The sequence below is a fragment of the Bos mutus genome, chromosome 2 (assembly GCF_027580195.1).
Source record: "Bos mutus isolate GX-2022 chromosome 2, NWIPB_WYAK_1.1, whole genome shotgun sequence".
NCBI lineage: Eukaryota > Metazoa > Chordata > Mammalia > Artiodactyla > Bovidae > Bos > Bos mutus.
Genome location: NC_091618.1, coordinates 9,202,914 through 9,228,467, shown reverse-complemented (window position 1 = coordinate 9,228,467; position 25,554 = coordinate 9,202,914). Strand labels below are relative to the sequence as shown.

General features: G+C 42.6%; 2 protein-coding genes and 1 long non-coding RNA gene across 3 annotated transcripts in view; all 3 read right to left on the bottom strand.

Annotated features, from left to right (window-relative positions):
- The window catches only part of CEP85 (centrosomal protein 85), a 36,320-nt gene extending 20,565 nt beyond the window's left edge, over positions 1 to 15,755 (bottom strand). Inside the window, exons 1-3 of the mRNA XM_070383224.1 lie at positions 15,618 to 15,755; positions 10,253 to 10,328; positions 6,968 to 7,120 (exon numbers count right to left, since the gene is read on the bottom strand). Of these exons, the coding sequence (XP_070239325.1) occupies positions 6,968 to 7,120; positions 10,253 to 10,301 (202 nt within the window). The 5' untranslated portion in view covers positions 10,302 to 10,328; positions 15,618 to 15,755. The remainder of the gene's footprint in view (positions 1 to 6,967; positions 7,121 to 10,252; positions 10,329 to 15,617) is intronic.
- A 2,664-nt stretch (positions 15,756 to 18,419) lies between these two features.
- Positions 18,420 to 20,159, bottom strand: LOC138989881 (uncharacterized). Its single transcript, XR_011466028.1, has 3 exons — positions 20,074 to 20,159; positions 19,344 to 19,376; positions 18,420 to 18,686 (listed from the first exon to the last, which is right to left on the bottom strand). It is a non-coding gene; the product is annotated as an uncharacterized lncRNA (long non-coding RNA).
- A 292-nt stretch (positions 20,160 to 20,451) lies between these two features.
- On the bottom strand, positions 20,452 to 25,308 carry LOC138990462 (pancreatic secretory granule membrane major glycoprotein GP2-like). Its single transcript, XM_070381759.1, has 4 exons — positions 25,270 to 25,308; positions 24,612 to 24,766; positions 23,707 to 23,952; positions 20,452 to 20,632 (listed from the first exon to the last, which is right to left on the bottom strand). The coding sequence occupies exons 1-4, from the start codon at positions 25,306 to 25,308 to the stop codon at positions 20,452 to 20,454; spliced, it is 621 nt and encodes a 206-aa protein (XP_070237860.1).
- Positions 25,309 to 25,554: the final 246 nt, after the last annotated feature.

Genomic DNA, 25,554 nt, shown 5'->3' with positions numbered 1-25,554 from the left:
CTAACACAGGGCAGAGGGCCACAAGCAAAGTACAGGCAGGAATATGAGGAAACACACCTATTGCCTTCAGCAGGCAGGGAACCAAGAGAGAAGGACGAGGAACAGAAGCGTCTCTCTTTCTCAACTGTGTCCAACAGTCTTTCCAAACTAAGCAACATCTACTGTGGAGAAGAACAGATCTCCAATTTGTTCCATTTTCATCAACCAACACAGAACACACTCAGCCAATGAGGACTAACCTTTTCCAGAATTAAATGGGTATAGATCTGCTATCATCTTCTCATATGCATTTGTAAGCAGTTCTTTAAAAACAAGCAAGCCAAATTATCCCTTATAATGTATGCAGAGTATCTAATTTCCTCTACTCAGATGATCGTGGGGCTATATAAAATACCATAGTAAAAACAAACCAGAAGCAAACCAACCAGTAATTTTTGATGACATGCATCAGCTTCTCAGGACCAAGAAAGAAGGACATTTCAAGAGTCAAAGGACACTATTTGTGATGTCCTGAAACTTAAATCCAGAACTAGTCACAGGGTTAAGGTAGACTGGTGGTGATGAAGATTCTAAGACTAGAAAGCTCTCTCCTTGAAATCTTCCATAGTGATACCATGACATTCTCTCATCAAGGGTCCCCACTCTCCAAGTATAATAACGGAAGAGAAGACAGGAAGATTGTGGTTGTGAGGGCCACTACTGCGCTGAACTCGGCAACACCTTCTTCCATCCTCCATCCACGGCACCAGGCTCTCTCACGTCTCACCAAATTCAGTTTTGAGCCTATAATGCCCAAAGGAGTAATGCCAAAACCTAAGTCACGAAGAAAGGTACCAACTGCCCCAAAAGAATATTGTTTCTCTAATTTTCTGGTGAGTATGGTCCATCTATGGATGATGAAATGAAGTCTGTCAGCACTTGTCATTTATCTACTGGGTTTATCTATTTACATTAAGGAAATTGTGTGATTCCGAGAAAGTACTATAAAATGTCAAGTTACATTAAAGTCTGGATTGTGTTTCAGAGCATTTTGAAACAAAACAGCAACACATTTTCAAAAGGGTCACTATCTTCTATAATTTTCAAAGGCTATTCAAATTTAGCATATGAGATATGAGATTTTTTTAATATGAGCTATTTCAAATCCTAAAAGATGATGCTGTGAAAGTGCTGCACTCAATACGTCAGCATACTTGGAAAACTCAGCAGTGGCCACAGGACTGGAAAAGGTCAGTTTTCATTCCAATCCCAAAGAAAGGCAATGCCAAAGAATGCTCAAACTACCGCACAATTGCATTCATCTCACACGCTAGTAAAGTGATGCTCAAAATTCTCCAAGCCAGGCTTCAGCAATATATGAACCGTGAACTTCCAGATGTTCAAGCTGGTTTTAGAAAAGGCAGAGGAACCAGAGATCAAATTGCCAACATCCGCTGGGTCATCGAAAAAGCAAGAGAGTTCCAGGAAAACATCTATTTCTGCTTTATTGACTATGCCAAAGCCTTTGACTGTGTCGATCACAATCAACTGTGGAAAATTCTGAAAGAGACAGGAATACCAGAACACCTGACCTGTCTCTTGAGAAACCTGTATGCAGGTCAGGAAGCAACAGTTAGAACTGGACATGGAACAACAGATTGGTTCCAAATAGGAAAAGGAGTACATCAAGGCTGTATATTGTCACCCAGCTTATTTAACTTATATGCAGAGTACATCATGAGAAATGCTGGGCTGGAAGAAGCACAAGCTGGAATCAAGATTGCCGGGAGAAATATCAATAACCTCAGATATGCAGATGACACCACCTTTATGGCAGAAAGTGAAGAGGAACTAAGAAGGCTTTTGATGAAAGTGACAGAGGAAAGAGGAAAGTGAAAGAGGAAAGTGAAAGAGAAGCTCAACATTCAGAAAACGAAGGTCATGGCATCTGGTCCCCTCATTTCATGAGAAACAGATGGGGAAACAGTGGAAACAGTGTCAGACTTCATTTTTTTGGGCTCCGAAATCACTGCAGATGGTGACTGCAGCCACAAAATTAAAAGACGCTTACTCCTTGGAAGGAAAGTTATGACCAACCTAGATAGCATATTCAAAAGCAGAGACATTACTTTGCCAACAAAGGTCCATCTAGTCAAGGCTATGGTTTTTCCAGTGGTCATGTATGGATGTGAGAGTTGGACGGTGAAGAAAGCTGAGCACCGAAGAATTGATGGTTTTGAACTGTGGTGCTGGAGAAGACTCCTGAGAGTCCCTTGACTGCAAAGAGATCGAACTGGTCCATTCTAAAGGAGATCAGTCCTGGGTGTTCACTGGAAGGACTGACGCTAAAGCTGAAACTTCAATACTTTGGCCACCTCACGCGAAGAGTTGACTCAATGGAAAAGATTCTGATGCTGGGAGGGATTGGGGGCAGGAGGAGAAGGGGACGACAGAGGTTGAGATGGCTGGATGGCATCACTGACTAGATGGACATGAGTTTGAGTGAACTCCAGGAGTTGGTGATGGACAGGGAGGCTTGGAGTGCTGCAATTCATGGGGTCACTAAGAGTTGGACACAACTGAGCAACTGAACTGAACAATTCACCAAATCATTGGGTTTTTGCCACTTCAAGGATATATCTCTAAACCTCTCCTTTCCTCAAACATACTCCCTGGCCCTCAACTCCCACCCCTCACCAAAAACAATTCATTCTTTCTAGCAACCGTCCTTTCTTGGTAAGGGGCAGACTTAGCTATTGCTAAATTTTGGTCACTTCTCCTATATCCCTTACTGGTTTATGAAGTTCGGTAGTCTGAAATAAGCCAGTGATGATTTCAGTCTTTATCAAAAAACTGAAAGACTTCTGAGCTCTCAGGTATCTACCTCTATCCTGTCCCTTGAGAATCTTCAAGGTAAAACACCTTAGTGAAGGGTAGAATCAAAAACCTAAATGGGGAATTCCCTGGCAGTTCAATGGTTAGGACTCCAGGCTTTCACTGCAGAGGCCTGGGTTCAATCCTCAGTTGGGGAACTAAGATCCCACAAGTTGCACAGAACAACCAGGAAAAGCAAAATGAAACAAAAAACCCTAAATGTCCATCAGCAAATGAATGAATAAAGATGTGGTACATATATTCAATGGAGTATTACTTAACCATAAAAAAGAAAAGAAAGAAAAATGAAATAAAGCCATTTGCAATAACATGAATGGACCTGGAGATTATCATACTGAGTCAGACAAAGATAAATATCATATCATATAATATCACTTATATGTGGAACCTAAAAAAATCATACAGATAAACTTATTTACAAACAGAAAATAGACTCATAGACTTAGAGAATGAATTTACGGTTACCAAATGGGAAAGGTGAAGGGGAGGGAAAAATTAGGATTTGGGGATTAACATACTATTGTAATCAACAAGGACCTACTGTATAGCACAGCGATCTCTACTCAATATTTTATAATATTCTAAATGGGAAATGAATATGAAAAAGAATAGATATATGTGTATATTTAACTGAATTACTTTGCCATACACCTGAAATTAACACAACATTGTAAATCAGCTGCACTCCATTATAAAATAAAAAAATCTTTAAATAGAAAGAAAGAACACCTAATGAACTATATTTTATACCAGTCACAAATGTTCTTGTCACCTGGGCTCCAAATAAACCAAGATATAGCCATGAACAAAATAAGCAAAAAATAAAATTAAGACCACAGTATATAACATGGCAGAAAAGAAACCTTAGATCCTTTTAAAAGAAACTTCTAGATCAATGGCTTTGGCCACCATGTCAAGACTACTATAATTTAAAAAAGAACACATAACTGGCAATTCCCTGGTGGTCCAGTGGTTAAGACCCTGAGCTTTCACCTCTGGGGACCCAAGTTTGATCTCTGGTCGGGTAACTGAGATCAATTGTGGTAACAAGCCACACACTCAGACAAAAAAATTAAAAATAAAAATGCACTAGGAAGGAAATATAAATATAATTTCCCCAAAGATATAAAAAGCATGCAGAGTTACACACAATCTATCTAACAATTTTACTGGATGAGATACAGCCAGTCAATTCAACAGGGGGAAAAATCTAGACAACTGTTTGATTTTTCAAAACTCAATTATTTAGTCAAAATGAAAAAGATCCTATGACTACCCATGTAGACAAAACCTTAACAAGTCCTAAGTACATTGACAGTAATACTTTTGATTACACAAGTGATGGAAAGAATACTACAGGTGGGAGACCTGAATTTGATAATTAGCTGTGTGACATTAGGCAAGTTACTTAACCCTGTGTGGAATTTTTGTTACTCATTTGCAAAAATGAACTGGATTAAGTGATTTTTAAAGTCCTGTCTATTAAAATCTATTATTCCATTTACTCAATATTTATTGACACTGTGCCCATATACACATAGTTATCAAAACAAATGCCAGGTGCCCAGGAGTCAGTACTAGTATTTTTAAAAAAAACCAGCTTTACTGAGATATAGTTCACATACCATACAATTTTCACCCACTTAAGACACACAATTCAATGTTTTTTTAGTATATTCACAGAATTATGTGACCATCACTACAATCAAGTTTAGAACATTTTCATCATCACCAAAGAAACCTTTTTACCCTCTAGAGGTCATGCTGCATTTACTCTAACTTCATAGCCTTGCTGCTGCTACTGCTCCTAAGTTGCTTCAGTTGTGTCCGACTCTGTGCGACCCCACAGACGGCAGCCCACCAGGCTCCCCTGTCCCTGGGATTTTCCAGGCAAGAACACGAGTGGGTTGCCATTTCCTTCTTCAATACATGAAAGTGAAAAGTGAAAGTGAAGTCGCTCAGTCGTGTCCGACTCTTATCGACCCCATGGATTGCAGCCTACCAGGCTCCTCCGTCCATGGGATTTGCCAGGCAAGAGTACTGAAGTGGGGTGCCATTGCCTTCTCCGTCATAGCCTTAGGCAACCACTAAATCTCCTTTCTGTCTCTATATAAATTGGCCTATTTTGGACACTTACAAATGGAATCATATAATATGTGGTCTTTTGTGTCTGGCTTTTTTTACTCAGCATGGCTTTTTTTACTCAGCACTGGATTTTTAAAGTTCATCCAGTTTGTGGGGTGTATTCATACTTCATTTCTTTTTATTGCTCCACAGTATTCTATAATATGGATATACAACATTTTATTCATCTATTTGTTAACTGATACATTGGGTTGTTTCCATTTTTCGGTTATTATTATTAACTAATGCTGCTATGAGCATTTGTGTACAAGTTGTGTGGATGTATGTTTTCATCTTCTCTTGAGTATATATACCCAGGAGTAGCTGAGCCATGATGCAACTCTATGTTTAATCTTTTAAAGAACTGCCAAACAGCTTTCCAAAGCAGCTGCAACATTTTACATTCCCACCAGCAATGTACAGGCTCCAGTTTCTCTACATTCCCACCAACACTTATTATCTTTTTGATTATAGCCATCCAAGTGGGTGTGACATCTGATAAAGTACCAAAGTAATTTGTTTTGTGACTTTAATCAGCTCATTTAATCACTCTTGAAATTCAGCTTTCTCATTTGTAGATTGGAAATAAAATATCTCTTGGGACTTCCCTGTTGATTCAGTGATTAAGACTCCATGCTCCCATTGCAGGGGGCCAGGGTTTGTTCTCTGGTCAGGGAACTAGATCTCATATGTCACAACTAAACATCTCAAGTGCCAAAACTAAGACCCAGTGCTTAAAAAAAAAAATGCATAGAGTTCTTAATGGTATTAATGAAAAAAAATTTAGTGCAGTATTCATCATAAAGTATTTGATAAACAGTAGTTAATTATTATCACTAGATTTTCTGTCCTCCTAGGAACCCACCATCTAAATGAAAAGAAAAAAAAAAATCTTGTAAAGTACAACCTTACAGCTTTTTGCCGTTTTTTCTTTTTAATTTTTTATTGGGATATATTATTTACAAAGCAGCCTAACAGCTATTACTTAAGTGCAAAAACCAGTGGCAGAAAAAATATGGCAGAAAAAATAAAGTATAAGATTGCAAAAAGGAAGATCAGTAACGGGAGAAAGAGATGTGCAAAGTTTGGTCAAGACACTTCACTAAATCATGAAAAATAAGATCAACATAGCTGGGAGGGGCAAGAGAAGATGAGAATAGCACAAATGGGTCCAGATTAAAGAAGGAAAGAGCTCAGGTATCAAAAAAAAAAAACAATAGTTCTGTGCTTTCTGTGCTTTCATAGCATAGTTAAGACAACATACCTGAGGACAGTAAGAAATATGTCTGGGGCTTCCCTGGTGGCTCAGTGGTAAAGAATCCACCTGCCAATGCAGGAGACAAGGATTCAATCCCTGGTCCAGGAAGATTCCACATGCCACTGAGCAACTAAGCCCATGTGCCCACAACTACTGAGCTTGTGCTCTAGAGCCCTGGAGCTGCAACTACTGAAGCTGGCACACCCTAGGGCCCATGCTCTCCAACAAGGGAAGATACTGTAATGAGAAGCCAATGTACCGCAACTAGAAAGTAAGTCCTGCTCTCCACAACTAGAGAAAAGCCCATGCAGCAACGAAGACCTAGCACAGCCAAAAACAAACAAACAAACAAACAAAAAGTGTGAATGGGACAGGGACAGATCACAGAATTGAAGACTCTGACCTTTATCCTCCAAGTAACAGAAACAGTTGAGGATTTTCAGGAAAGGGAAACTATGAAATCAGGATTTAAGATTAATCTGGCAGGAGAGGGAAAGACCTGATGCCAAGAAACCTATTAGGAAGCTGTTCAGGCAGGACAAACAGCAGAAGTTGAAAGGAAGGGACCAGTTGTGACGAGAATAGCATAGGAAGAATCAAGCAGACTCTGAGTAAATTGACTTATGAATATTCTGGAAATGACAATACACCTGAAATACAATTTGAAAACGACAACATATTTTGGTAATCAAATCATTAATTCAAACTTACCCTCTGCGATGTCCGAGCACGATGTGCCAATGGCTGTGTCCCCACTGTCGGCTACACTTGAACAACGACTGAAGCGGCTCCGAAAGGCCTCTGAGATAACTGGGGTCTGCCATTCAGTCCCCAGGGAACTGCCCTTCTGAATCACGCTGGAACCTGAAACAACCAGCATTTCCCACTGTTAATGTGAATCAGCTCGTATAATTCCACAAAACTTTTTTTAAAAATCACTTAAACCTGTGAGAGAAGAGCCATACCTCACCCCTTTCTTCCTCCTGTGCCTATTTCAGCTACTCTGAATTAGTTAACTTTATTTTTTTTTTAATGATGTTTTTTAAAATTAGGCATTCATCCATTCATTCATGGCTGCACGGGGTCTCTGTTGTGGCATGGGGACTCTTCATTGCTGCAGGTGGGCTTTCTCTAGTTGTGGCGAGTAGGGGCTACTCTCTAGTTGTGGTGCTGGGCTTCTCCTTGCAGTGGGTTCTCTTGTCTCAGAGCACGGGCTCTAGACACTAGGGCTCAGCAGTTGTGGCACACAGGTTCAGCTGCCCCAAGGCATGTGGAATCTTAGTTCCCAAACTAGGGATCGAACCCATGTTCCCTGCATTGCAAGGCAGATTCTCAACCACTGAACCACCAGGGAAGTCCTTGAATTAGTTAAATCTAAATGGAAATAGCATAAGAGATGAGAATGTTCAAAGACACAAAAAAAGACCTACCAAGGATCCAAGAGTACTGAGACAGGAATAGTTAACAGCGGCTCCATTCTTTGAAATCTAGAAGCCACGGCACTTTACAGACGTGGTCTCATCTACCTACTTAGTGAAAAGTATTATAATCCCTATTTTACAGAGGATACAACTGAGATTTGAACCCATGTTATTCTGATTTCAGTACCCACATTTTTCCCTCTTGCAGGGTTTCTCAACAGGTGCTCTTGGCATTCTGGGTCTGACAATTCTTCAATGTATACTCTACCTACTACAGGATGGTTAAGCATCCCTAGTCCTTCCCCATCCCCTAAATGCCAGTAACAGACCTCACTCCATCCCACCATCACTGTGAAACCTGAAAATACCCCCATATGTTTCTAAATGCTCCACAGGGTAACATGCAATCCAGTGTCCTTTGTAAATCACCACTTGGGAATGAATCAGGGTATCCTTCTGGGCAGAGTGAATCCAGATCAAGGCAAGTCTTACAAGTTAATCTGAAGGGTTCTGGGAGGCAATGCAGAGGAACTACTAAAATTTCTGAGCAGGTAAGATGAAACAAGACTGATGAAATTTATCTGACTTTGTCAGCTTGCTGTTTGAGGCTTGGTAGATAGGAATTGTTCAATAAATACTTGATTTAAGAACATATTAGCAAAGAAATAAATTCATTAAAAAAAAGAATTAAATTCAAATTATTTTTTAAAAATCACTGTAATTTTTCTAAACTTTATCTGAGATGATCCATGTAAACAAACAGGTAATGGCAGCTGCTTATCCATTTGAAGTGTCAGAATCTGAGTGTGTAAAATATGTTTCTACACACTCTATGATCTAGTGGGAAGCAAATGATATTTGAATTTAGTGCTTCTCCCACCTTCTGAACCAACCTACTTTTGCTTCTTTTTTCGCTACCCTTACTTTTACTTTCTACTGAAGATATTCTCACTTTCCCCAAGAACTCCTTTTATTCTTTGGGTCTCAGGGGACTGTCTGATTTGAAAGCATCTATATATACACAGTAATCTGTAATAATCTTTAGTAGAAAACACAGCCAAAAATTAAAGCCTCTGATCAGCATAAGATTAGCCAGTGTTACTATACTAAATTAACAAAATTCTAGCCAGAAGCAAAGAAATTTGACTTCCTGGTGAGTCTATATGGCATTATCTCTCCAGTAAGTGTATAATTTATCATGTTTTTTGAAACAGTGAAAAATCCATTGAGGGCCTCATCTTGGAAACCACTTCCTGTTACTACTACTAATCTTTTCTTCACTTCTACCATCTTCCTAGTCAGCCACTCCAAATATCAATTCTAAAAGAAAGATTTGCTGAAATGAAAGCGTGCTTTGGTACAATTACAGAGACTGATTATCTGAAGTGTGTGAGTTCTGTGTTATGCCATGTGTCCTATTATTGGCTCGTGGGCCATGATCAATCAAACAAGAGACCACAGTGAACAATGCACAGAAAGGCAGTGAGCTGACAGGAACTGCTGCATTCCAAAACTTGCACTATACATAGCTGTCCTAAGAAACTGTACATTTAGTCCTAAGACAGTGCATAGCAGATGTTCAATAAATATTTGCTGAATGACTCTTGAATTTTTTCAAAGTGCTTACTATATGCAAGGCCATATGCCTAGAAGAAAATAACATACCTGTCAAAATGTCTGTTATAAGGCACTGTAAGGTTTTTAAAGTTAAAGAAAACATATCATTAGTTCCATAAATGTATTCTTTCTTCATAAATGTACCAGAATGCAAAAGTTATTTTTCTAAAATGGTACTTCCTATTTGAATATACCATATCTACTTAAATGTTGCCTATTGAGTGTGTATGAGCCTTCCAGGCTCCTCTGCCCATGGAATTTTCCAGGCAAGAATACTGAAGTGGGTAGCCTTTCCCTTCTCCAGGGGATCTTCCCAACCCAGGTATCGAATCCAGGTCTCCCACATTGCAGGTGGATTCTTCACCAGCAGAGCCACATGGGAAGCCCTTCACTTAATGTTGTCTATTGAGTGTATATACATATTTACATGTTTTAATATATATATAAAATATACATATATACTTTTAACATAGTAACTGAGGATATCAACTGAGCTTTCAAAATCCTTTAAATCCATTCTAGAGATAAATTTCTGAGTCTCTAGTGACAACATAAGTGAGACTGCTGCCATCCAAGAATTCCGATCTTTGTGGGCTAGCAGATGACTGACCCACCCACAGGACTACAAAGACAACATAGACCACAGTAATTTATGCTTGTTTCTCTGATTTCAAATGGAACTATGTTCCAAAGTCGTGTTTTGTTCCAATCCTTTATATGCCCCCCTCAATAATCAATCACGTGGTCTTGTTGGAAGCCATGTAGCACGAGAGATAAATAGTTATTCTCTCAGAGAGATCTATTTTTCTATTCAATGTAGCCCCACATCATTTTTGTTCTTTTGGTACCAGCATTTCAGTGGATGCTTGTTTGTTCAGTATTTCCTTTTAAGGAAATTTCCGTTATAAAATAATAGACCAATGGTCAGAATTTAATCCAGAAAACTTTGACTACTCACCTGGTGAGGTGGCATGAGAGATCCTCTCACTTGGGTATTTATCCTGCATGGCCACGAACACAGTTACTTGAGCCAGCTGTAAAATAAAGGAAGCAGTCAGATCTCTCCATTATCTTTTAATTCCCTGTAATTCATTCCCATTCAGCTGAAACTGCCAAATGCATACAAAGTATTCAAGTATTCTTCCACATGTTTTACTCCTAAGGATATTTTTTTAAGGCAAAGCAACTCCCAATATTTCACTCTACTTCTCCCAAAGCAAGAAGAAAACACCTAGAACCAAACAGAGATTCTCAATACTGATCCTATAAGGTCTAGAACCCTTCTGATTATTGCAAAAATTAAAAATAATATTACTTTAATTAAAAAGCTGCCAAAGATATTCTTACCTGCTGGAATGGGATGGAAGAGTGAGGTAGGAAAAAAACTAAGTAACCAAAACAACAGCAAAGTATTATAGCTTCAATCCTGATGAACATAAAATGAATTCCCCAATTCCTCCAGTAATGAAAGTTAGTCATATGATGTACAATGATGGACAGAATTCTTGGTCAAAAGCAGAACTCCAATCCTCAGCTGGGAACATGAGATTTTTTCCCATTTCCCCATTACTTAAATAAAACATTTATACTTATTCTAATGGTAGGATCTAAGAATTCAGTATAAGTCTGATTACTAGTTGTACAAACAAAAGCTTTAATTAGCTGTAACTAATAATAGCAAATAATATCTTGTGTATGTATAGTACTTGAGAGGCAGCACAGAGTAAGAGAAGTGGCTCAGAGCACTGACTCTCAATCAGACAGCTCAGGTTTGAAGTTGGACATGAGCCAATGCATTGGAATAGACCCTGATGCTGGGAAAGACTAAGGGTGGGAGGAGAAGGGGGCAACAGAGGATGAGATAGCTGGATGGCAACACTAACTCAATGGACATGAGTTTGAGCAGGCTCCAGGAGACAGTCAAGGACAGGGAAGCCTGGCATGCTATAGTCCATGGGATCACAATGAGTTGGACGCAACTGAACAACAAATGAGCAATGTATTAGCTGTGTAATCTTGGGCAAATTTCTTAATATCTTTGTGCCTCAGCTCCTTCCTATAAAAATGAGGATAAAAACAGGACCTAATTTGTTCTCATTTAGGATTAACTTACAATGGTGTCTGATACATATTAAGTGTTTTATTAATGCTTTTATTATACTTGGCATATTAACATTTTATGTTAATAGAAAGTGAAAAAGTACAATTCCTGGAAGATAAATTATCAATTTAGAAACTTTGAATTTATAAGAGCCCATGGGGCTTCCCTGATAGCTCAGATGGTGAAGAATCCACCTGCAATACAGGAGACCATGGTTCAATTTCTGGGTCAGGAAGATCCCCTGGAGAAGGGATAGGTTACCCACTCTAGTATTCTTGGGCTTCCCTTGTGGCTCAGCTGTTAAAGAATCCACCTGCAGTGCAAAATGGGTCGCAAAGAGTCGGACGTGACTGACTTTCAGAGTTTGGGACAAACTCTATCCACAGAACACAATTCTTAGAGGTGAAATTTAACTTTGGAAGGAAAAAAAAGGCTATACGGTACGTTTTCCCTAATGTGCTTTACTGACCTCTGCAGTTTTTTCTTAGTAACAACAACAAACCCTAATTCACTGCATCTACAACAGAAATTGTACGATCCCCTGAAATCCCAGGTCTCCACATACTGGGTAAGAGAAACTTTGTGCAGTTAAACAGTTTCCATTTATGGCTAGTATTATTCAGTGTTTTACGGTGACACCGAAGGATGGTCTACCTACTAGTGATACCGGTCAATATCATCCCCTTTTTTAAAATAAAAAAAGATTGGCCCATTAAATTCTGAAACCTTTCCAAATTCAGAGGAGTTGAAAATGGGATAACAAAAGAATTCTCAGTTAAAACATGGATTTATCCTATGACTCAGCAGCTCCAAATGTATGTCAACACAAAATCTTGTACATTAATCTTCATAGCAGCATTATAAAGTGGCCAAAAAGTGGAAAGAAATGTCCATTAGCTGATGGATAAATAAAACGTGGCCTTCCATCACAGCTCAATTCATAAAGAATCAGTCTGCAATGCAGGAGACCCTGGTTCGATTCCTGGGTCAGGAAGATCCCCTGGAGAAGGGAAAGGCTACCCACTCCAGTATTCTGGCCTGGAGAGTTCCATGAACTATACAGTCCATGGGGTTGCAAAGAGTTGGACACAACTGAGCGACTTTCACTTTCTTTTTCAAATAAAATGTGGTATATTCATACAATGGAATATTAGTAGGCAGCAAAAAAGGAATGAAGTATTGATACCTGCTACAACATGGATGAACACTGGAAATAATATATTAAGTAAAGGAGGACAAGTACAAAAGGCCATATATTGTATGAATCCATTTATACAAAGTGTCCACAACTGGCAAATCCATAAAGACAGTAGATGAGTGGTTGGTGGGGAATAAGAGGAGGGCAGGGAGTTTCTGACCAGCCTGAACAAAATGCTGAGATTAGATAGTGATGATGGCTGTGCAAGCTTGTGAGTACACTAAAACCTCTGAATTGCACACACGTAAAACTGAATTTTATGTGAATTAAATCTCAAAAAAACTCCCATAAGGAGTAATACAATACAGAATAAATAATTCTTAACTTCTTCCTACTTAAGTTTACAAGTAGATGGGCTACTGGTGGAAATTTTTAGAGACATTTGAAAGAGACAGACTTCTTGAGATAAAAGTGAGAGAAATGAATGCATAAGAAGTAATACAAATAGCCAATTATACAGCCAAGAGAGGTAAAAATGAATGCAGGCAGACAGAAGAAAAGAACCCAACACCGATAATTTCTACTTTCAAAGCTGTTTAAACTACAGAACAATTCATTCAACAAATTCAACATGTAGTAAGTACAAGCATACGTCTTTTTTTTATTGCACTTCACTTTACTGAGCTTCACAGATTCCATTTTTTTAACAAACTGAAGATCTGTGGCAACTCTGGTGTCAAGCAAGTCTATGGATGCCATTTTTTTCCTGCAGCATTTGCTCACTTTGTGTGTCACATTTTGGTGATTCTTGCAATATTCCAAGCTTTTTCAACATTATTACATCCGTTATGGGGAGCTGTGATTAGTGAACTTTGATACTACTATTGTAACTGCAGGAGTAGTAGAACTAGCAAGAGGACTAAAATTAGACGTGGAGCCTGAAGATGTGACTGAATTACTGCAATCTCATAATAAAACTTTAAAAGATGAAGAGATGCTTCTTATGGATGAGGAAAGTGGTTTCTTGAGATGGAACTACTTCCAGTCAAGATGCTGTCAAGACTGTCGAAATGACAACAAAGGATTTAGAATACTACATAAACTTAGTTGATAGAGCAGTAGCAGGGTTTGAGAGGACTGACTGGTTTTGAAAGAAGTTACACCATGGGGAAAATACCATTAAACAGCTTTACATGTTACAGAAAAATTGTTTGTGAAAGGAAAAGTCAATCAATGCAGTAAACTTCACTGTTGTCTTATTTTAAGAAATTGCCACAGCCACCCCAACATTCAGCAACCATCACCTCATTCAGTCATCAGCCATTAACATCAAGGCAGAATCCTCTACTGGCAAATTAGCAGAGATTACAAATCACTGAGGGTTTAGATGATGGTTAGAATTTTTTAGCAATAAAGTATTTTTTAATAAAGGCGTGTACATTTTTAAAAGACATAATGCTATTGCATACTTAATGGATTACAGTAAAGTATAAACATAACATATACATACTGAGAAACCAAAAAAATTTGTGTGACTCCATTTATTCTGGTGGTCTGGAACCCTACCCACAATATCTCTGAGGTATGCCAGTCCTTACTACCCATCAAGCACTGTGCTAAAGATTCTATAGTATCATGTCTTATGTTTAATACTCACATCAAACCTATGAGGTAGTTACTAAGCCACCACAAGTTGGAGTTTCTGTCTCAGACATAGCCAGAGCTGCAAGTGCCAAAGCACTTAGGAGCTGGGGCAGCTCATATAATTTGTTCATTTTGTCATTGGTCACCACCCAAGCTCTATTTCCCAAGTTGCTATCCAAGAACTAGATTTTGACTGTTGTTAAGTATTCCTCCTTTGAAGAATTATAATCTTAGTGTGGAATACATTTGGCAGCTGTTGAGAGAACCACATCAAGACCGGAGAGGATTTGAAGGGATACAGACAGTTGACACATACACACTAAGAATCTCACAGCATTACACTATTTTCATCGCCTTGATCATTCATCGAACCAGATCTAAAGAGCCAAGATGTTGCCTTTACAAAGGAGTCCTGAAACACACCACACCATCAAATTATTATAAAACATACAAGGCCTAAGGGCAAGAAATGAAGCATGGTTATCTTAATCGTCCTTGTATCACCACCCCTCCCTTCCTAGCACACAGTATTCAATTCATCAACCAAAATTTACTGAGTGCCTATTTGCCTGGCTCTGTGCCATGTGGTGGAAGTAGACTGGTGCAGAGGACAAACAGGGTTCTGATCCTTCCGTTTAATGTGCTGAACACCCTCTACTGAATAAATAAGCTTCAACACACTATGTGCATCCAGAGAACCAGCTCCTCCCTGTCTATAGCAGGGATCCTCAATCCTGGTACTACTGACACTGGAGTCGGTAAGTCTTTGATGTAGGGCTGTCCTGCAGGCTGTTCAGCAGCACCCCTGACATCTATCTACCCATGGGATGCCAGGAACAATCCCAGAGTTGTGAGAACCCAAAACGTCTCCAGACACTGTTAAATAGCTTGTGGAGGGGGAAGCAAAACAGTGCCGGCTCAGAAATTCCATCCCAGCGCCTTCACGAGCGCTCTCGGTGCCCTCCGGCCTTCCTTCTCTATTCATGCTCCAAATCTTGGCTCAAACTTCGCTTCCTCGGGGAGGGCTCCCCGCCCCCTCAGACCTGTTGGTGCCTAGGGTTCCGCGCTCCGTACTTCTCCACCTGGCACAACCACCCGGTTGACGTCTACTCTCGCAGGGCTACGCGCTCCTAGAGGGCAAGGAACGTCCCTCCCGCCGTGCCCTGGCGACCGGGACCGGGACTGTACCTCACAGAGGTCCCGCAATTGCTGTGGAATGAGGGATGGAGAGAGCAAGGCGATGAAAGCGGGGGGCGTTATTTCAGAAAGCCGGGGCGTGAGAGACCCAAGGCGGCCAGCTCAGCCGCTCTGCGCATGCTCTTCGCTCTCCCTCGGCCCCCACGGAGGCAGGTCGACCGTGCCCGAGGCTCTGCCGGGGTTCTCCAAGGAGGGCACAGGGTTTGTCAGTCCAACGAAGGCCCGGGAGAGAAGAGGACTTACGTGGGCTTGAAAGCGAGCAGCAAAACCCCTCACTCAGAAACACCAACCGCTGCGACCACGTCTGCCACGGACAGCGGCTCGGCCCCCTCAGCTTGCCTAACGGCCGTTAACACGCCCGCCAGGCCGCGCGCCGCGCGCTCCGCCCCGGCCCCGCCCCTTTCTGCCCATCTGCGACCAATCAGAAGTAGGGCCGCGCGGGTGTCCCGCCCTTGCACGCCGCCCTCGGCGCGGGGAACGGACGGATCTCTCTGCGCATGAGCCAGTCGCCGCTCTCTGCCGTCGCCTCAGCCCTTCTACTGGTCTCGCTTCTGGGCGGAGCGCTGCTCACCGGGCCCTGAGGTGGCCTTCTTGGGCCTGTGCAGATTGAAAAACTGGGCACAGCTCATTCCGGGATCCCAGCCTACTCCATTCCTCACCACCTATCAGTACTCCCACCTGAAACAGGGGGTCACATTGTGACCAGGAGTTAGGTTGTGATCAGGGTCACTGTCTTGTCAGGGTCAGGACTTGATCTGGTTACGTAACAGGCCATGGTCAGTCTGTGACCAGGAGTCAGATTGAAGGGTATGGGATCAATTTTGCCTCCCTACTCAAACGTCCCCCCTCTCATTTATATTTTAATGGAGATTTTTGGCTCTAATTTCAGAGAATATTCACAATTTTCAACACAGTTTAAGTTCAATAGCTTCCTTTTAACTTTATTTTGTTTCATTCTGTTTCCTTTTTGAGATATTTAAGCATAATATAGTCAATGGTATTTTCCCCTTATACTTTAGGATATTTTCTTTTTTTGCCCCAGCTGGTGGCTGGCAGGATCTTAGTTCCAATCTTGGTTACCCTACCAGAGATTGAACTGAGCCCTCAGCAGTAGACGCCCCAAGTCCTAGCCATTGGACCGCCAAGGAATTCCCTAGGATATATTTTATTTTACTTATTTTAAAATATTTTTATTTATTTGGTGGCTTAGTTGTGGCACATGGGATCTTTAGTTGCAGCATGGGGTCTAGTTCCCTGACCAGGGATCAAATGTGGACCCCTGCATTGGGAGCACAGTCTTAGCTACTAGACCATGAGGGAAATCCTGACTGGGATATATTTTAAATGTGGGCAAGGGATAATGCCTTTGTCAACAGGGCTATTTAAAAGGTCTCTCTACTCCAGACTCATAAAGTGAATATAAATTCCCAATGAAATGTAATTAATTGTACTGATTTAATGTGTGTGATTTTTATGTACATGAAAAAATAATATGGATTGATCATTTGACTTAATTTTTTCTGGAGCTGTTAAATCATTAAATAACAAGATTTTGCAAATGAAATGTTAAAGACTTTTAGTTTAGTTGCTTGTAACAACATATTCCCCCAAGAAATTAATTTCTAAAATGATTGTCAGTCAGTTCAGTTCAGTCGCTCAGTCATGTCCGACTCTTTGCAACCCCATGAATCACAGCACACCAGGCCTCCCTGTCCATCACCAACTCCCAGAGTTCACTCAAACTCACGTCCATCGAGTCGGTGATGCCATCCAGCCATCTCATCCTCTGCCATCCCCTTCTCCTCCTGCCCCCAATCCCTCCCAGCATCAGAGTCTTTTCCAGTGAGTCAACTCTTCGCATGAGGTGGCCAAAGTACTGGAGTTTCAGCTTTAGCATCAGTCCTTCCAAAGAATACCCAGGAGTGATCTCCTTCAGAATGGACTGGTTGGATCTCCTTGCAGTCCAAGGGACTCTCAAGAGTCTTCTCCAACACCACAGTTCAAAATGATTATAGATACAAATAAAAGCAGTATCTTAAAAATGAAACAACAAAATAGGCATAGGGCCTTCTTGGGATTTTGTGAAAGTACCACCTCTGTCAGCTTCTTAAAGCCTGTCCTGCTTTGTGGTTCACACCATGCAGTGGTACTTCCTGCCTTCAACTATCCTCTCTGTAGGGTCAAAGCCTGTGTTTTGTGTGCTGTTGAATCCCCAGTAGATTCCAACCTGTTTTTGAATGAATAAATGGTAGCACACTGTTGCCTGTATCCACCCTCTGTTAGGAAAGGGGAGTTAATGAGGCTGAAAATAATGATCAGAATAATATTATTTTCATACCGGCTGTGCTGTGCTTAGTCATTCAGTTGTGTCTGACTCTTTGCAACCCCATGGACTGTAGCCCGCCAGTCTCCTCTGTCCATGGAATTCTTCAGGCAAGAATACTGGAGTGGGTTGCCATGCCCTCCTCCAGGGGATCATCCCAACCCAGGTCTCCCACATTGCAGGCAGATTCTTTACCATCTGAGCCACCAGGGAAGCCCACGAATACTGGAGTGGGTATCCTATCCCTTCTCCAGGGGATTTTCCTGACCCAGGAATCAAACTGGGGTCTCCTGTATTGCAAGCAGATTCTCTACCAGGGAAGCCCTATTTTGACACATTAAATCCTAGTTCTGAAATTGCCCATTCTGCAGAAGAAAGGAGACTTGGAACCAGTTGGCCATGGCCCAGCAACTTACCTAGAATGAGAGTCATGGAGTCCCCATGTTGAAGCAAAGATCATCTGGTCAAATTCTTTGATCTTACAAATAGAGGAACCGAGATCCACAGAGAACAAAGTTACTTCTCACATGTATGTACACACACACACACCATTCCTCATAAAGCCTCGAAGCTTTGTGGTCTGATAACAGAAAAGGAGTCAAATAAAGTAGGAAAGTTCTCTGCTGTTTATTGGCCATAACCTTTGCCTACACCTTACCATATTGAGCAGTACAAACCTACCCTTGGAAGAGTTCCAGAGATAGGAAGGGAAGGTGAAATGAGGAAGCACACTGCCCAAGACTCAGTGGTTACAATCCTTACCAGACAGTTTAATAAGTCACACATGGATTCCATCTTCACCCCCAACCTGTTTGGTCCCTAACAAGAGGACAGACTAGTTGCCTTCCCCTATATCTTCCTCCACCCTACCCTTGCCTCAGGCCACTAAACTAAAGGCTAAGGACTAGAGCTTCGGGGGAGTATCTGGATAGGATTTTATCCTAGCATCCAGCCTGTCACCGCAAGAAGAAAGATGGCCATCCAGGATCCTGCAGGAAAGAAAGAAATGATTTTAAAGCAGAATTAGGTGGCTTTGTGAGCCTAGGAAACATTTTAGGCTTAAACACTCTACTTTGGAGATTATTTAGTAAGTCATTCATGCATTCTTTCAACAAAGCTTTCCTGGGGCTCACTGCATGGCCCTGAGTACTCAGTTGGATAGCATCACTGACTCAATGGACATGAGTGTGAGCAAACCCCAGGAAATAGGGAAAGACAGGAAAGCCTGGCATGCTGCCATTCATGCGGTAACAAAGAGTTGGCTATGACTTAGTGACTGAACAACAACTGCGCGGCAGTTCCACTGCTGGTCTGGGGGTGAGATGGATGGAGATGCAGAGATGAACTCTCCATTCAGTGGGGACTCCACTCAACCCCCTCACTTGTCATTTCCTTCCTGGCCTTGTATCTTGACATTTCAACCCCTACTCTAAATCATTTCTGGATAGCCTCAGGTTCTGATAAGGGATAAAACGTTATGACTACAAACAGTCCCCAAATGACAACTCTGCCATGTATAGCTGAGAAAGCTAAGACTTAGGGTAAATAACTTCTCCCAAGTCACATACTATTGAGTAGAGATAAGATCCACCCCAGATCCTGGTGCAGCCATCAGAACTTTGTCACAGCAACCCCTGGGTACCAACCTGCCAGACTCCTGGGGCTGGAGGCACTGGACTCTGAAACCGCAAACGAAGAAAGATTAAGCTTAAACTTTTTAGGCTTAAACACTCTACTCTGGGGATTATTTAGTGTCATTTATGCATTCTTTGTGGAGAAGGAAATGGCAACCCACTCCAGTATTCTTGCCTGGAGAATCCCAGGGACAGAGGAGCCTGGTGGGCTACTGTCTATGGGATCGCACAGAGTCAGACACAACTGAAGCAACTTAGCAGCAGCAGCAGCATGCATTATTTGATTAAGCAAAAGGACCATTTCTTGAAGCATGGGCTCAGAAGGTTGTGATGATGAACCTTCTGCCTCTAAAGAATGGACTTACTAAGAAGACTCTCACTTTCCTGTGAGTGTCAGAGCTTTGGAAGGTTGTCACCAAACAGAGAAAAGAGAGATGGTTTCAGACTAGCAGGAAGGTTTACAAAAGCAGACTGGCACAAGAGATAAACAGACTGGGTGAAAATGGGTCTGGGGTGGGCAGAAAAGATGAGAATGGGAGGAGAAAAGTTTAATGAGTGAGAAAGGGAACCAGGATGGGGTGAGAGAGGAGATCTCTCCAGAGCAAAGGGGTCAAGGAGGAGGACACAGACTGGAATTGAGGGAAGAGTATGGTAGGATGAGGTGAAAGGGTTGGCATCTCAGAACAGGTCAGTGGGGAAATATGGAAGAGGAGCCAAGGAGGCCCCCAAATGATCCAGTTACCACTTAATCGAATGGGCCCAAACACCAGCCAGCCAGTGCCACTCTCCCGGCCCTCCTGGGTTGCGATCTCCCAGGCTCGATTCCTCCCAGGCAGACTGTTCTTTCTACAGGTCTGTGGGGACAAAGCAGAAGGGTAGCGAAGTCTCTCTCCGCCCTTGCCTGGTCGGGCCTTTGCCTGAGATGCCCTGGTTGCCCCAGTGAATTCACCAAAATCCTGCCCTTTAGGATCAATCTACAGGCCCCCTGCCCTGGGCAGGCTAGGCCAGGCCCCAGCACCACCATCCTCCAGGCCCCACCTTAGTCCCACCCTCGGGGTGAAGGAATTGCAGGGAGCCCAGCTCCCCAGCTAGCCGCCCACAGCTGTGGCCCGTGGAGCACCTAGTGCTGCCCGCTCACCGGTGGACACGGGCGTCCTGCCTGCTTGTCACACAGGGTCACTCGGCTGTGCAGGTAGAGCACATCGCTGGGCAAGAGGCGGAACGGGTTGAAGGCCAGTTTCACCTCCAAGGAGGCCCCGTTGGCCCGCGGGCCCTCCAGCAGCCGCTTGCTGACCGGGCAACTGTCGGGAGAGGCAGCGTCCCCCATGGTTAGGAGCCCAGGCAAACACTGATTCCCCCTTTCTGGCTTGTCCAGTGTGGGTGTACATGCTGGGTCTCATGATGAAAATTCACGTGCATTATTTCATTGTATTCTCACATCAGTCATAGGAGGACAATACTTTTGCCCCCCTCCTCTTTCTTTCTTTACTTCTTTCTCTCCCTCCTTTTCTTCCCTTCCCTCCTTGTCTCCCTCTCCTTCCCTTCATTTCTCTCTCCTTCCCTCTTTCCCTCCCTCTCTCCCCTTTTTCTTTCTTTTTCTTTCCCTCCTTCCTTTTTTTTAAAAAATGTCTTTTCTCTCCCTCTGTCTTTTCCTTTTTCTCCTTCCTCTCTTACTTCTATTATTATTTTGATGATGTGGTGGTAGTAACTTAAGGCAAGATGACCTTTTATTTTTATGTGTGTTTTTCTAAGGCCCTCCCCTTTCAGTAAAGCGCGCTTCTTCGCTGGACATAGTTTATCAGTGATCACTTATCAGCTGCTGCACATTAAAAAAAGGAAACCTCAGCTACTGGTGGCAAACTCTGATAGACACAAAAAATTATGAGCTCAGGGATTTGGAGGTAGTGGCCTGAATTGTTCATGGTGTTGTCATGGTGACTTTTTTGAGGTGACAGTAACCTAAATGTAACCCCTTGACTATAACTGTTAACACTGGGATAGAGTCCGTGGGCAGACAGTCTCACTGTGCTTAGGTTCTGTTCTCTTCCTGGTGCGTGGGAGAAAGTTCACTCAGGGAACTGAGTGAGTGAAACAGACCAAACCTCCTATTCTCTTGTGGTAAGAGGAGACATACAATAAATAACTTAATTAAAAAAAGTAAACGAGCTCATGTAACATAGTATATAATAGGAGGTGATAAGTAGAAGAAAGAAATATGGATCTAGACTGGATGAGTGGAGGATAGTTGCAATTTTAAATAGCAAGGATGAGTAGGCTTCATTGAAATGGTGTCCTTTAAGTAAAGACTAAAGGGATGAGAATTTTCCATATAGGTATCAGGGCGTTGAGGATTCCAGGAAGAGAAAACAGCCCATGTAGAAGCCTAAGGGAGAGCAAATTATCTTCCCACTAAAGTACCTGTCCCCACAGATGCTACCTCCTTGGGCATTAGGGAATCACCTCTATGACCTCTCTCCCGTGTACTTTCTGAAGCCCGTGTAATCTTTTTATACCCTGGGGTCTTTATTCCAGGACTCAAGCTTGCTTGCTTGCTCAGTTGCTTCAGTCATGTCTGACTCTTTGAGACACTATGGACTGTAGCCCGCCAGGCTCCTCTGACCATGGGATTTCCTGGGCAAGAATACTGAAGTGAATTGCCATGCCCACCTCCAGGGGATCTTCCTGACCCAAGGGTCTAACCTGCGTCTCTTGTGTCTCCTTCATTGGCAGGCAGGTTCTTTACCACTAGTGCCACCTGTGAAGCCCAGTATTTTTCACCCTTGGGTCTTTATCCCTGGTGGCTCAGATGGTAAAGCGTCTGCCTGCAATGTGAGAGACCCAGGTTCGATCCCTGGGTCGGGAAGATCCCCTGGAGAAGGAAATGGCAACCCACTCCAGTACTCTTGCCTGTAAACTTCCATGGATGGAGGAGCCTGGGAGGCTACAGTCCATGGGGTCGCCAAGAGTCAGACATGAATAAGCTATTTCACTTTCACTTTCTTTATTCCAAAACTCAAGCTTACTATCAATAAAATCCATTCTAGTTTCCCCCCTTGATGGTCCTTTTCTTCTACTTCTTTTATCTTTGGCTGCATCATGTGGCTTGTGGGATCTCAGTGGTTGGAATTGAACCTAGCTCCGTGGCAGTGAAAGCGCCAAGTCCTAACCACTGGACTGGGAATTCTGTCCTTTTTTTCTTTTAAAGATGAGGAAACTGAAGCTTAGAAAAGCTAAGTAGGTTGTCCAAGTTCCTTCAGGTAGCAATCTGGATGCAGTGCCACCAATACCCTTAATCACTAGGTTCTCTTTTCTCCAACAAAGGGGCTTCCCTGGTGACTCAGATGGTAAAGAATCTGCCTGTAATGCAGGAGACCCGGGTTCCATCCCTGGCTGGGGAAGATCCCCTGGAGAAGGGCATGGCAACCCACTCCAGTATTCTTGCCTGGAGAATTCCATGGACAAAGGAGTCTGGCGGACTACAGTTCATGGGGTCACAAAAAGTCAGACATGATTCACTTTCACTTTCTCTTTCCTCCTGACAAAGGAAGAATTGCATGGTAGAATGGATTTGGTGGTGTTTCAGAACCAGGACTCTGGAAGCATGAGTAGATCAGCATTATGGCCTTGGTCTAGTCATTAAATTCTGAATCCTCTAATCCTCTCATTTTTAAAGTGGAGGAAATAATACTTCACAGGGTTTTTTCAGGAATAAATGAGGCGATGAATGATTCACTGTGCTCTGTGAACCCTTGTTAATAATAATGAAATAAAACCAGGAGGCAGGAGACATGGCTCATTCCCTTGACCATGAGCTGTTGAGGGTAAGGACCTGAACCACCACTTAGCAAGGTCTACCACTTACGAGTTGTGTGAACTGAGCCGAAGTTTCTCCATCTATAAAATGGGAATGAAAATATAACTATCTCATACAGTGTATTGTGAGTCTTATGTGAATTAATATATGCGAAGTGATTTGAACAGTGTCTGTTCAAATGTCAAATATATTAGGTAGTGTATCGTACCCTGAAATGTTAGCTTTGTTTCCGTTTTTTACTTTTATGACTGTAAACCCTCAGTAATTGTTTGAGGAAAGAAGACAAGGAATGAGTGGTGTTAATTGGCTGTAATCTTGTATAGGACTTCATTTCCCATCACCTTAATTTACTCATCTGAAACATGGAAATGATAATAATCTTTGCATTTTTTTCAATAAACATTCACCCAGCACTTACTTTCTCCTCCTGCTTACGTACTAGCAGTACAGAGAAGGGTGACAGGACCTGTGCTCGTGGGTATAAAACCACCCAGCCCAAGCTACAGTCCAAGAGCTAGAGTAGCAGCGAAAGGAGGTTACCAGGGCCCCACGGGTACTTACCTTTTCTTCACAAAGTAGTGGGTGGCCTTAACAGCACCAGTCCTGGAGATGCTGGTGCTGGCGAAGACCTCATTGACCACCAGGGCAAATCTATTTGGGTCACTGCTTGTCGCTCTGAGGACTACGTAGAGAGGCTTGTGAAGGGGAGCTGGTCTGTTCTCAAGTGGAGACAAGCACTGGCGGTCTGTGTAGATGCCCAGGATGACGATGGTGTCCCCAGTGCCCAAAATATGGATGGTGATATACCTGGAGAGGGATGGCAATAAGACCGTCACTACAAAACCCCAGAGGCCGGGGTATCACTCACCCTCTGTGTTGTACCTCAGTTCACAGAGCACTGGTAGCCACAGAGAACCAGGGGCAGGGAAGTGTTAGTCGCTCAATCATTCCAGCTCTTTGTTGAGCCTGCCAGGCTCCTCTCTCCATGGAATTCTCCAGGCAAGAATACTGGTGTGGGTAGTCATGCCCTTCTCCAGGGGATCTTCCCAATCCAGGATTCAAACCTGGGTCTCCTGCATTGCAGGCAGATTCTTTATTGTCTGAGCCACCAGGGAAGCCCACGGGAAGGGAGTGGAGCGGCAAGTTTGCTAACCTTCTTCCTGGACCTCCTAAAAAGTGAGGGGCCACGTCATAGATCCTCAGACCCCAGGGCCATTGGAGATATCTGAGCCATCCTACCTCAAGGTAATTTACATAAACAACCCATAATGTATTACTTCATAAAAGCATCTTTTTCTTCCACTAATACTTTGAATCTTAGTCCAAGAGGTACCTATGATTGCTGGGTGGGCATGGCGGGGGGAACCAACATCCAGAGGGTGTTGATTCCTTTTGCGTTGATTATAGGTAGCAGTGGGAACTCTGCAGGGCCAAGCCAGAGAGGCAGCTGATGAAAAGGAACTCACGTGAAAGAGACTACTGGGTTGGGGTGAGTGACATTCACCACCAGAGCATACGTGCAGCTGAGGCTGAGCATCATGATGTCAGTTTTATTGGCAGCATCAGGGTGAGATTTCAGAAGCTGCGCCTCCAGAGAATAAAGGGCATGGCTCTTGTTGATCTGGAAAAAACCGGGAGGCGGCCATTACCCTCAGATCTCCTGGGGAATTTCTGTCTTCCATCGTCGTTTGTTACAAGCTGTTTATTTAAACAAGAGGAATGGCCAAAGCCTGGACCTCTCTGGCAGTCCAGTGGTTAAGATGCTGCACCTCCCCTGAAGGGGACGCAGATTTGATCCCTGGTGGAAAATCCCGTGGCCAAAATATAGGGGCCAAGAAAAGAGTAATGGCTAAAGTTTACTGAGCATGGGTTATATTCCAGGCACTATGGTCTGAATGCAACTCTGAGGAGGGGTCCATTATTAGTCCCATTTTACAGAAGGGTAAACTGAGGCTTATTTCTTTGTCTGCACAGTGCGCCTGCAGGATCTTAGTTCCCCAACAGGGATTATACCCAGGCTCTCGGCAGTGAAAGCACAGAGCTCTAACCACTAGACTGCCAGGGAATTCCCAAAAGAGTAAACGGAGGGTTAGAAAGTTAAAAGATTTACCCAAAGCAACTAACAAAGCCAGAATTCAACATCTCACTGATCCCAGAGCCCATGTTCTTAACCTCTGTGTCAGTGGTTCTCAAATTTCAACATGCATTTTAGAATTTCCTGGAAAAAAATAAAAGAATCACTGTGGGACTTGTTAAAATGGCTGATGCCTGGTCCTTATCCCAAGATTCGGATATTTTTTTGATATTTCGTTGTTTTCCACAGGATTTCTTAAAAACAAATCAAAATGATTTGTTTTATTGCTGTAAATCAGGCAGTTTATTTTAAAAAGAACACAGAGAATTCTAGGG